Source organism: Dermochelys coriacea, chromosome 27 (assembly GCF_009764565.3).
Source record: "Dermochelys coriacea isolate rDerCor1 chromosome 27, rDerCor1.pri.v4, whole genome shotgun sequence".
Lineage (NCBI taxonomy): Eukaryota > Metazoa > Chordata > Testudines > Dermochelyidae > Dermochelys > Dermochelys coriacea.
The window spans coordinates 2,877,802-2,891,026 of record NC_050094.1 but is presented as its reverse complement, the minus strand read 5'-3'; the positions used below and the strand labels follow the sequence as shown (position 1 = coordinate 2,891,026).

Below are 13,225 nucleotides of genomic sequence, written 5' to 3'. Positions count from 1 at the left end.
GAATGCGGGCTCAGAAATCACCTGGAAAGCCTGAACAGCAACTGTAGAACAACCCCGTCCAAAAATGGCATCATTCCTGGACTGACAGGAAATGGCATACTGAGCAGCAAAAGTGTGAAATGATGACCAGGTTGCCACTTTGCAAATGTCTCAAATAGGTACTTGTGTCAGGAAAGCTGCTTGCGCTCTAGTCAAATGAGCCAGCACTCTAGGAGGTGGCGTGATATTAGCTAGCTAGTAGCACAAATGTATAAAAGGGGAAAACCTCTGAATGGAAACCAGATTATCTTTCAGCCTGTTTGCAACCACAGGATTCAGTCAAAGGTTAAAGGTCTCATCACATTCGACAAAAAGAAATTTCTGCTCATCTCTATGCATATGAGTCTTCAGGAAAAGAGTGGCAAATAAACTGTCTGGTCAGTGTGGAAACTGGAAACCACCTTTGCCAGAAATTTTAGGGGAAAGGTTAACTTTATCCTTAAGTATAAAAGGAGGCTCTGAGATGAAGAATGGACTTGTTAGCCTGGGCCCTGAAGAGGGTCAGGGAATGGAGGTAGGTAGGGGAGATAAAAAGAAAAACAAACTGAAGGGAATATCCAAGACCCACCATGCTTAGGACCCGCTGATGTGATGTCATGAGAATACAAGCACAGAGGAAGTAGGACAGACAACTGGTAGGAACAGATGGTCCTGTAAGAAATGGGATGTTGCCCTTGACAAACCAGGTAAAATGCGTGCTTAGACTGGGCCGCTGTCACAGAGGAAAAGGTGGTCGCTTCCTGTAATTCCTGCCCCTTTTTCTCAGCAGCTCTTGGGGTCGAGGTATAAAGCTCTGATATCTGTGAGACAGACCAGAACTGCTTCCTCTGCACTCATTGTATAGAATCTAAGTGACTTCAGTGTTGCTGTGGAATATTTAGGGTATGCAGCCTATTGTCTGTCTTTTCCAGAAAGAGGGAGAGACACTCAAAGAGCAGATCTGGGATGGTCTCTTGTATTTCAGGAGGGAGTCCGAAAGACTGCAGCATGTCCTCATAGATAAGCAGACATCATGGATTGAGCAGGTGAGTCTGCTGCATCCAATCTCCACTAGAGAGCTGTCCTTGCCACCAGCTTGCCCTCCTCTACCATCAGAGTAAACTCTTCCCTGGAGTCCTCCAGTTGCTTATCATTTAAACTTCATGATATGTTCCCACAGAGTCAAGTCACAGCAACTTAGTCAAGCTTGCTGGTTGGCAATTCTAAGTTTCAGCTCTCCTCTCAAATAAACTTGACAACCAAACTAGCCCAGTCACTGATTCCATCCCCTTCAGTGTTGATGCCTCTGCCTCTCTCACTCATTAGCTGCAGCCACCACAAAGAGCCTGGGGGCAGGTGGGAGTAGAGATGTTCGAACCCTTAGAAGGGACATAGTATTTCCTCTCTGGCCATTTCATCATAGGAAGGAGAAAGAAGGGGTCTGACAAAATGTTTTGATCAGCTTCAGAATCGTTTCATTAATTGGGAGTGGCATTCTGGAGGGCCCTGCTGAAGCCAATATATCCACTAGCTTGTGGGATTTCTCTCTGATTTCTTCCACCTGAGCATTCAACACTTTAAAGCAGTTCTTGGTGAGCCTTGTAATCCCCACTGGTGGTGAATTGTTCACCATCTCTATAGCCTCATATGATGAAGAAGAAGACGACAGACCAGTGATTGTCTCAACATCTGGGTGTATCTCTTGTGGTGAAGGAACTGTCTGAGCAACTTCCAGCTGCTCGGTATGAGTCCCAGTATTGCACATTGGCCAATGTTGTCTGCAGTGCTAATCTGGGTGCACTCTCAAGCAAATCAGCTCACATGGATGAGGGAAAGTCCTAACAGGCGGAGGGACACCCCATAGTGTCCAGAAAGGCCACTGATATGGCGGTGGTGGGCCCCATGCTTCTGTAAGTCATTGCCCCTTGCAATGTGTCCACTGCTGGAAGTGCCACGACAACCAAGGCTCTGACTGAGGGTAAGCTTCCCTTTGGGTATGGGACATAAGACCCCACTTCGGAGTCTGATGAAAATGACTCAGAGCCCTGTAAGAACAATGAAGCAGGTAGTGGCCATCCCTGGATTTGGCTTATCAGGGATATAACAGTGGCTTGCCCCTGGAAAGTACCGCCTCTCAGGTACCTGAAGCACAGAGGGCACAGTTACCACAGTCTCTTGTGGAGCTGATGTGGGAACTACAGTCACCAGCACCAATTGAAACTCTTGTTGTATCACTGTGGACACCGGTACCGAAAGGTTGAGAAGTTCTCTATTGGCTGCGTACACCTCCGATGACGTCGGTACCAGAACTAGGTCTTTAATTTGGTGTCTCTGCATCAGAACTTCAGGGGACAGTCTTGAGGGACCTGGCACAGATTCCAGAGTCAATGAACCCACATTTTTGAGATCAGAGGAACACCCTAGGGAATGCTTCTCCTCAGAGTCTCTCCCTGAGTCTTTACTGATCTCAGTACTGAAGATCTTGCTGAACGGGGTCCCTGGAAGATCTGTCTCTCTTCTTTGGTACTGGAGACATGGAACGAGGTGCCAAAGACATCTCGGATGGCACATCCTGTACTGATGGTGAAGCACTTTGGAGTACACTCTGAACCCAATGGCTCTGATGTAGGGCAGAATGCCACCTCCATAAGGAGATATTTAAGTCTCATAGCTCTATCTTCTTTAGAGCAAGGCTTAACTCCTCTACAAATGTGACATTTGTCACTGATGTGGGACTCTCCCAAACATTTTAGGCAGCTGGCTGTGGGTTGCTGACCAGCATCAGCCTGGCACATTACTGGCGAGACTAAAACCCTGGAGAGCAAGGCATGACTATGGTACCGGTATCAAGATTCAAACTTGGCCGAAAAAGGACCTAAAACTGAAACCTATAACTAACACTAACAATACTCTATATCTAACTAACTACTAGGAACATACAAACTATATTTAAAGAATAAGGGAAATAAACTTGTGATAGATGGTTAAAGGATTAGAAAACATGGCTTATTGTGACAGAATCAAGGAGGTCCATCTATTTAGCTTAAAAAAAAGAGAAGGTTTTGAGTGACTCGATTACAGTTTCAGAGTACCCACAGGAGGAAATTTAATAATAGGCTCTTCAAGCTAGTAGAGAAAAGTATAACAGAACCTGATGGCTAGAAGTTGAAGCTGGACAAATTCAGACTGGAAATAAGACATAAATTTTTAACAGTGGGAGTAATTAACCATTGGGACAACCTACCAATGCTCGTGGTGGATTCTACATCATCAACAATTTTTAAATGAAGATTGGATGTTTTACTAAAAGGTACACTCTAAGAATTATTTCAGAGAAGTTCTATGGCCTGTGTTATAGAGGTCAGACTAGATGCTCACAGTAGTCCCTTCTGGCCTTGGAATCAATGAAGTACCTCCTAGGAGGGAGAGAGCAGGAAAGATGGAACATGCATCTCTTCTTTCTTGTCAAGGGAACACATTTGATACAGTCATTGAGAGAATATAAACATGGAACCCCATTGTGCCATTTTTACAGAATTACATTTAGGCAAAAATACCATCTGCTTTTATGAGAAACTAAATCCCACCACGTTCCTTCTCCATTTTTTCATCTAGTGTAGCCTACAAGAGGGTGAACCAAAAGTGAACCACATGAGCTTCTCCAAAGAGAGGTTACTGAGCTACATTCAGCGGTAAGCTTTCCCCTTCCCTCGTCCGCCGTGAGCAAAGCCCTTATTAAGGACCACATTATGTAAGGCTAATTCTGTATTCTCCCTCCAATTTGCCGTGAGATAAATACAACTACAGGTAACACTGATGTTTCTCATGCTGCAAGGTAACTGCTGGGTTCCCTCTTACCTTACAATTTATTACTTCAAATCCTAACATTAACAAATCATTACCAGAGACACAAAAGCAACTATGACAGGTTTCAGAGTAGCAGCCGTGTTAGTCTGTATTTGCAAAAAGAAAAGGAGTACTTGTGGCACCTTAGAGACTAACAAAATTTATTAGAGCATAAGCTTTCGTGAGCTACAGCTCACTTCATCGGATGCATCCGATGAAGTGAGCTGTAGCTCACGAAAGCTTATGCTCTAATAAATTTGTTAGTCTCTAAGGTGCCACAAGTACTCCTTTTCTTTTTGCAAAAGCAACTATAAGAGCAACATAGGGGGCAGGAGGTTCATTGATGTTGATAATACGTAACATTTATGCAGCATTTTTCATTCTGGAGAATCCAAAATTGTGACACTGTTCATCTAAGTAGAGCATAATTTAGATTTAGCCACCACTAGGACAGAGGGCAGCAAGTAATCTGTGCATATCATACTACACAGCAGTTGGAAAGGGATTTTTTATTATTTTAAACAAGGACAGCACAGTAATCTTACAAGAATTACTTTAGGGTCCATACAGAATACACAAGCCTTCATAATAAATACTAATCCCTTCATGTCCTGCCTGAATGATTCTAACAGAAACTGTAGAGATCCCAATTTATCCACCACAGAATGATGAAATTCTGAGTCAACCATACCAGGATTTGAACCTGTGATTTGAACCTGTAGGGGGTCCAGGTAGTTCAAACCAAGGACTTAAATTGCTAAGCACTGCCTTTAGCCATTTTCAGATATGGTGCTACACATAAACTGGTGCTTCTGTTATCCCCCTCTGAAAGCCAGGATAAGGGTCCAGAACAAAGGTTTGGTGCTTGTGATTAAAATAAAATCATCAGTGCTTGTGAAGTAGTACGAATTTAGCCTGGAATAAGCTTTCTGGGATATTGCTTGGGATTTTAATACAATACGATTCCAAATTATAAAGGAAACTCGAAGCAATTAAGTTGTTACCACAGCTTCCAATTAAACTCAGTTAACTCACGCAATTAACTCAAAAAAATAATCGCGATTAATCAGTTTTAATTGCACTGATCAACAGAATACCAACTGAAGTTTATTAAATATTTTTGATGTTTTTCTATATTTTCATACATATTGTATTCTATGTTGTAATTGAAATCAAAGTGTATATTACTTTTATTATAAACAAAAGAAACAGCATTTTTCAATTCACCTCATACAAGTACTGTAGTGCAATCTTTCGTTGCGAAAGTGCAACTTACAAATGAAAATTTTTTTTTGTTACATAACTGCACTCAAAAACAAAACCATGTAAAACTTCAGTGCCTACAAGTCCACTCAGTCCTATTTCTTGTTCAGCCAATCGCTAAGACAAACAAGTTTGCTTACACTTACAGAAGATAATGCTGCTCGCTTCTTATATACGTCACCAGAAAGCGAGAACAGGCATTTGCACGTTTGTAGCCAGCGTTGCAAGGTAATTTACATGCCAAATATGTTAAACATTTGTATGCCCCTCCATGCTTCGGCCACCATTCCAGAGGACATGCTTCCATGCTGATGACGCTCATTAAAAAAAATAATGTATTAATTAAAATTTGTGACTGAACTCCTTGGAGGAGAATTGTATGTTGCCTGGTCTGTTTTACCCACATTCTGCCATATATTTCAGGTTATAGCAGTCTCAGATGATGACCAGCACATGTTCATTTTAAGAACACTTTCACTGCAGATATGACAAAACGCAAAGAAGGTACCAATGTGAGATTTCTAAAGATAGCGACAGCTCTCAACCCAAGGTTTAAGAATCTGAAGTGCCTTCCAAAATCTGAGAGGAATGAGGTGTTGAGCATACTTTCAGAAGCCTTAAAACAGCAACATTCTAATGCGGAAACTACAAAACCCAAACCACCAAAAAAGAAAATCAACCTTCTGCTGGTGGCATCTGACTCAGATAATGAAAATGAGCATACGTCGATCTGCACTGCTTTGGATTGTTATTGAGGAGAAACCATCCTCAGCATGGACGCATGCCCCCTAGAATGATGGTTGAAGCATGAAGGGACATTTGAATCTTTAGCGCATCTGGCACGTAAATATCTTGCTACACTGGCTACAACAGTGCCATGAGAATGCCTGTTCTCACTTTCAGGTGACATTGTAAACAAGAAGCGGGCAGCATTTTCTCCTGAAATGTAAACAAATTTATCTGTCTGAGCGATTGGCTGAACAAGAAGTAGGACTTGCAGGCGCTAAAATTTTACATTGTTTATTTTTGAATGCAGTTACTTTTGTACATAATTTTACATTTGTAAGTTCAACTTTCATGATAAAGAGATTGTACTATAGTACTTGTATTAGGTGAACTGAAAAATACTATGTCTTGTTTTTTTACAGTGCAAATACTTGTAATCAAAAATATAAAGTGAGCACTGTACACTTTGTATTTCTGTATTGTAAATGAAATCTATATATTTGAAAAGTAGAAAACATCCAAAAATATTTAAATAAATAGTATTCTATTATTGTTTAACAGTGCGATTAATCAAGATTAATTTTTGTAATCGCTTGACAGTCCTAATTGTTACCATCAGGGTGGATTTTATTTAAATCAAATTGATTTAAATCATTAGTCAGAAAGACTACATAAAAGTGCATTCTTGTTGGTTGTTATAACCTTAATATATATTCTTCACAACTCAGAGATAGATGTAGGTTTCATTTTTAGAAGGAACACATTATACATTTTAAAGTGATTTATTTTGAAAAAACTTTTCAGATTAGTTTTACCGCTATATCAGAAAATGAATGATTGGTTGGTTATTTCATTTACCAAAGGTAATTGAAGCAGATATTTATGAAGTCATTGGGAGGTGAACTATCAATATTTGGAGGATTTTCTTGCCATGCTGTATTAGGAGGACATCACTAGACAGACATTTAAATTGTTTTATTTAACTAAAACAACAACGTTATATATTCTGGATTTTTTTCTTCAACAGCAAACATATAATATTTTAACAAAACAAGCATATGAATTTTTTAATTTAGTTAAACATTCAAGTTTTTTAAATCAGGTTTGTTTTTGTTAAAATTGTTGTTAACTAAAATAGTTAAATGAAATTTAAAAAAAAATTAAATCGACTGTCAGCCATGTCAACATGAGAAACTTAAAATATTGGCTTTTGCAGCTAACTCAGTCGTCTTCACCTTCATTTTCCTGTTTGTTCATAATCTGGAAAAGAAAAACAAGCTTTCCTGCTTTTTCAGGTCCCAAACAATTTCGCAATATGGAATGAATTAATCCAAAGGAAGAAAATGTTCCCTCCTAATGAGAGAATGGTATGCTCAAATCAATGAAGGCTACACTCAGAAAGACCAAGACTTACTCTGAAACCTGCTCAGTTTCACTTTTGTTTCTACTGGCTGTCCCTTCCTTCTCACATTTATCTCCAGACTTCTTCTTCTTGTCCCGATCTATTCTGCCCCCAACAATCTTCTATTCATTGAACTTTTTGGAACTTTGCACTTTTAGAGACAGGTAAGGGTTGACTGTCTACACAAATTTGCAGAGGGACAATAGGGTTGAGGTTTTATTTCTCACCTCTATACATTATTTATTTATTAAAAAACATTTTTGCTGTTAACAAGCATGTTATCTCTGGAGACACAAATCCAGTTTGAGAAATGCAAAACTAAGCATCTCTGATGGTATCTTCTAGACTGAGCCCCATTGGGTAGATAGAAAGATTAACCTAAATAATCTATACAGAAGCCCCTGGAACCCGATAAGATTGGGTCCCTAGTCAATGAACTATTGGAACTCACTTACAAAACTCTTCTTAAACATTACATGAATATATTGTCTCATACTATAGAATTTAGATTTATAATCCCTATTCCATGATGAGATATCTTTGAGTTATAATGTATCTTAATTAAAACCATCTTTAGATTGCTTTTTGAGAGGAAAAAACCTTTTTATAAAAAAATCCGATTTAAATTAAAAAAATCCATTTTTTTTTAAATCATTGCTTTTTATCCACCCTGGTTACCATTCACAAATCAGAAGTCAAAGTCCTAGAGAGACAGAGAACTTGATGGCATTAAATGAAGTCTTGGATATGGTGTTTTCCATTTTTGGAGTCCTAAGGGGGGCATAAGTTTGATATTCATAGTAGAAATAAGTTACTAATTGCCAGTTCTCTTCTGAATATGAGAATCAGCATTACCTTTGTACTGATAGACAAAGATGCTCCTCATTTGACAAAGGAAAGCTTAATTTGCTAATCCTGATGGCAGGTTACTCAATAGCATCTAAATCAGGGAGACATTTTGTTCTTACATTGAGAACTGGATGCTAAAACCTGATGCTTTAGGCTCCCTGTACTAGATGAATATTTAACCACTGTACTTGTAATTTACCATATGTTAGTCGCATTCCTCTCTCCTTTACCATGACTCTGAAAACGTACCTTGCAACTGCAAAATTAGATTCCCCTATTTCCTCACTACCTTTTTATTTTCATTTATATTCCTGATGGCAAGCTATTGAATCTCCTTAAGTAAGTCTGAAGCACAAAGATCTGGGCTTCCGTTGCAATTGTGATGCAAGAATACTCTGCTCTCCTTGCTTGATGCTTGTGACCCAGAAGGGAGTTGTAACTGACTGTTTCTCCATCCTGTTGGTGCACAAGAAAGGAACTAGTAAGAACCAGTGTGCTGTGACCATGTGATGTTGCAGTCACAACACGTCTTACATGAAGCCTGATGACATCAAGTAGCTTGCAACAGACCTAGTGTTAAGATCAATAGAATCACTTTGGAAGTTTAAAAATATGAAGACATCATTTCCTCTACAGCCACCCTTTGGGAACTGTGTTTAGAAACAATAACCTAATGTATTCTTTTTTCTACATTAGTACATGACACCTATCTCCTGTAGCTCAGTTTTTGGAAATCAGCAAACCAATACAAACATGGTATTTCCAGGAGAATCAAATATATCCTAAGTAGCTTCATCTTCAAATTATTTTATATCCATCAACTCATTAATACTCAGTATCACTAAGAGGAAGGTAGGAAAGTATTAGCCCTACTTTACAGATGGGGAAAAAAAGTTCAGTGAGTTGACAGCGATAATAAAAACTATGATGTTTCTGACATCCAGTTCTGTGTTCAAACCACCAAACCATGACTCAAGCTCTTCAGATGTTTAAAAAAAAAAATCAAATTGTGTCACTAACATAGTTAAGTTTCATAGTAGCAGCCATGTTAGTCTGTATTCGCAAAAAGAAAAGGAGTACTTGTGGCACCTTAGAGACTAACAAATTTATTAGAGCATAAGCTTTCGTGAGCTACAGCTCACTTCATCGGATGCATCGGATGCTGTAGCTCACGAAAGCTTATGCTCTAACATAGTTAAGACTCTTTCCTTACAAAAGACCTCAGAAAATAAGTATCCAATTTAATTCTTCATTACCTCAATATGGTCATATACATAAACAAGTCACCACATCTTAATATAGGTCCCAAATATTATAAATTGGAATTTCCTCCTGTAGGTCCCATCACTGGCAAGTGAGGGAAACTAACCACTAGTACCACGGGTTTCATAGGACTTTATTCTGTCAGTCACTTGTCTGGAGATATTTCTGGTTTTAATCACGTAGGTTTTGAATTTTTTTTTTTTAAACATCTTAGTAGTCAAAATGCTCAATTTAAAAAGCAAAGAAGAATTAAAAAAAATCACAAATATGAGTTTAGCAAGGTCTCTGCACTGTTTGTGTTTTCATGGGGTACATCATACACCCATTGTCCAAGAAAAAGACAAACCTGATCACAAATGCTTTTCCAAGACATCAAACCTAAATTGGCAGGATTTCCCTTCAAGATCTGTAATGGTTTAGAATAGCAGCCGTGTTAGTCTGTATTCGCAAAAAGAAAAGGAGTACTTGTGGCACCTTAGAAACTAACAAATGGTATTTTCCACCAAATGCATCCGATGAAGTGAGCTGTAGCTCATGAAAGCTTATGCTCAAATAAATTTGTTAGTCTCTAAGGTGCCACAAGAACTCCTTTTCTTTTTGTAATGGTTTAGATTAACTGAAAGATCAGCAATATCAACCACATGAGCATCTAGTGTGTGCAACATCACAGGTAGGAGACCCTCATTTCCATCTGCTTCATTTGTCCATCAAAAAGGTTTTGCAAATTAAATTCTTCTGTTTTGGAAGAAGTTGTGCTCCTTAAGCATGTGTAACAAGTTCAACAATATCAAGTCAAACTTAGTGCCTTTGAAGGCGAACAGCTGTGTTCTTTACCTGATTATCCTGAAAACATTAACTCCTATCACAATGAGATTTTTAGTAGCTTTAAGTTACTTTGAGTTTGAATAGTAAGGTTTTTTTTAAAAAAAAAAAAAAGCTATTGAATAAATGTTAATTTTCATGAAAGTGAAATGTCTTAAGTGGGCCGCTGCTGAGATTCCCCTTAGATAAAAAAATAGACTCTAGGCAAGAAATACAGAATGGCATACACTCCTCTTCACTCCTCCCTTGACCCAGGTGCTTCCACTGCCATAAAGCCTCTGCTTGTATTTTCGAAAGCAAGCAAAATTTGAACTTCTGAGATGAGCAGGACTGGTAACTACAACAGATACCTGTGTTTACTCTAGCCAGAGACAGGTTTCAGAGTGGTAGCCATGTTAGTCTGTATCAGCAAAAACAACGAGGAGTCCTTGTGGCACCTTAGAGACTAACAAATTTATCTGGGCATAAGCTCTCGTGGGTTAGAACCCACTCCATCAGATGCATGGAGTGGAAAATACAGGAGCAGGTATAAATACATGAAAAGATGCGAGTTGCCTTACCGAATGTGAGATGCCACTAGCCATCACCTACAGCCCCCAACTAAAACCTCTCCAGCGCATCATCAAGGATCTATAACCTATCCTGAAGGACGATCCCTCACACTCATAGATCTTGGGGAACAGGCCAGTCGTTGTTTACAGACAGCCCCCCAACCTGAAGCAAATACTCACCAGCAACTACACACCACACAACAAAAAACAGTAACCCAGGAACTAAACCCTGCAACAAACCCCCTGGTGCCAACTCTGTTCACATATCTATTCAAGGGACACCATCATAGGACCTAACCACATCAGCCACACCATCAGGGGCTCGTTCACCTGCACATCTACCAATGACCTAGCTGTTAAGCTTGACATTAAAAGTTCAGACCAGATTTCTGTTTAAAGCTTGAATCGAAGTGCTCCAATATCTACACGGTTGCTCAGATTGCCTTGAAATTTGGTGTGCCTTATGGCAGCGCGGAATTCTGTTAGGGATCCAAATTTGGGGACATTTCAACAAGGGGCTCCCAAGATACAGCAACTGAAAAAAAATAGCTTTTCTTAACATTAAGAGATTCTGGCACTCAAATTTTGCTTACAGAGAGAGATCAAACAAGTGCTCCATTGCACCAGGGTCTCCAGCATTTGAAGGTTATCCTCACAGAGCGCATGCCACCCACCAGCCCTCTGAGGAAAAATCAAACTAAAGCTTACTTTGAAAAAGGTTTTGTTACTCTAGTTTAATTTGTCAGAAGCCTCTTGCATTGAATGTGAGCTAAAGAATTAAACTGTGCAGGTGCAGACTGAGGGGCTATTTAGAAAGCTACCTCTTTATAATAAAACCAGGGAATATCACAGTCAAAGTCTAATCCCAGCTCTACCCCATTGCATTGTAAAACTACATTTACACTCCAGTGACACAGCTATGTCGCTGCAGCTGTGCTGCTCTACCTAATGTCATAGTGTAGAGGCTTCCTACATCAACAGAAGAGGTTTCTTCCATCAATGCAGTTAATCCATCTCTCTGAGAGGTGGTAGCTAAATCAACAGAAAAATTCCTCCATTGACCTACCCACTTCTACATCAGGCGCAAGGTAAACCTAACTAGAGGGCTCAACAGGTTTAATTTTTCACAACCTTGACAAAACTAGGTCTATCTAATTTTTGAGTGATGATCAAACCTGAGTTCAAATCCCAACCTAGGACAGGAATCTGAAATTAAAAGCAAGCATATTGTTCCAATCAGCCGCTATCAAGGGGGATTTTTATTATGGGGGAAATGTAATCTGAGGACAATGGAATATTCACGCTGAAACTGTTTTCTGGAAAGAAAATAAACTATAAAAGCAGGTGCTCGCCGGGAGGGGAAGGGGATTCACACTGGAAGAGTACATGGGACCAGGGGGAAGGGGCTGGGGAGAGGGGGGACTCTGAGAAGCCGGACACGAGGAATCAGTGTTAGGGGATCAGGGGAGAACAGGGACAGGGGCACCTGCCACCCCACATTCCCCTCCTGTGTGTGTGCCACAATCTGGGGGACCCAGCCTGGGGGAAAGGGGGGGATTGGAGAGAAAGGGGACCCAGCATGGGTGGGGGGAGGGACAGGAGGGGGGAGCCTTGGGGGACGGGGGGGACCCTCACGCGCACTCACCCGCCCCGCCATGTCGCCGCTGCTCCCTGCAGGCACCGACCGGCAGCTAAACGCCAGCGCGTCAGGCGGCCGCGCATGCGCGCTGCAGCCATGCTGCGCCGCGCTCGGAGCGGAGCGCCGCCCCCGTAGCTGATTCAGCAGCGCCCGGCAGAGGGCGGGGCTGCGCGCCCCGGGCTCCGAGGGGTGACGCCACCGCGCCAGGGCCTCTTTCCCGCCCGGTGACGTCACCATGCCGGGCGGAGCCTGGGCCGGCCCGTGGCGAGTGGGGGGAGGGGCCGCTCCGCCGTCCCCGGCTCCTGCGGGCCCGCCCGGGCTCAGGCGGAAGGAGGCAAAACCGGGAGTTGGCATTTTAGAAAAACGCGGAGTTTTCAAAGCCGCCTCAGGAGGCCGGGGGGCCCCGCACGGGCTGTCGCTGCCGCCGCCCCAGCGCGCGGGAGCCGGAGCCGGAGCCGGAGCCGGAGCCGCGCGCTCCAGGCTTTGGCCGAGCCAGCTCCGGAGCGAGGGTCTCGGCCCTTCCTGCCGCGAGGCTGCCCGGGCGAGGCCCTGTCCTCAGCGCGCTCCGGCAGCCAGGGCGAGCGCGTTGCCAGGGACCCGCGCCGCCCGCTACGCTGCAGATTTACCGTGTCACCGCACTACGTGCGTGTCGGTGAGACCCACACGCCTCCCGCGGTGCTGCTCCGTCCGCCCGGTGGCGCCGAGACCGCCTCCGGAGAGAGAAATGAGTCGCTCTGCAGCCGCAGCTACCGGCCTGTTGGCTTTGAGCTCCTGCGCTAAGCTCCAGAGGTCCCCGGTTCGATCCTGCCCGCCAAGGACCAGAGTCTGTCCGCGTTGCAAGTCTTA

General features: G+C 42.1%; 1 protein-coding gene across 2 annotated transcripts in view; it reads right to left on the bottom strand.

The window, feature by feature from the left end:
* The window catches only part of NSF (N-ethylmaleimide sensitive factor, vesicle fusing ATPase), a 177,454-nt gene extending 164,542 nt beyond the window's left edge, over positions 1–12,912 (bottom strand). The window contains exon 1 of one of the 2 annotated variants that reach the window (XM_038385821.2): positions 12,386–12,912. In XM_038385821.2, coding sequence (XP_038241749.1) covers positions 12,386–12,733 — 348 coding nt within the window. In that variant the 5' untranslated portion in view covers positions 12,734–12,912. The remainder of the gene's footprint in view (positions 1–12,385) is intronic. The other variant, XM_038385822.2, reaches the window with a different exon arrangement.
* Positions 12,913–13,225: the final 313 nt, after the last annotated feature.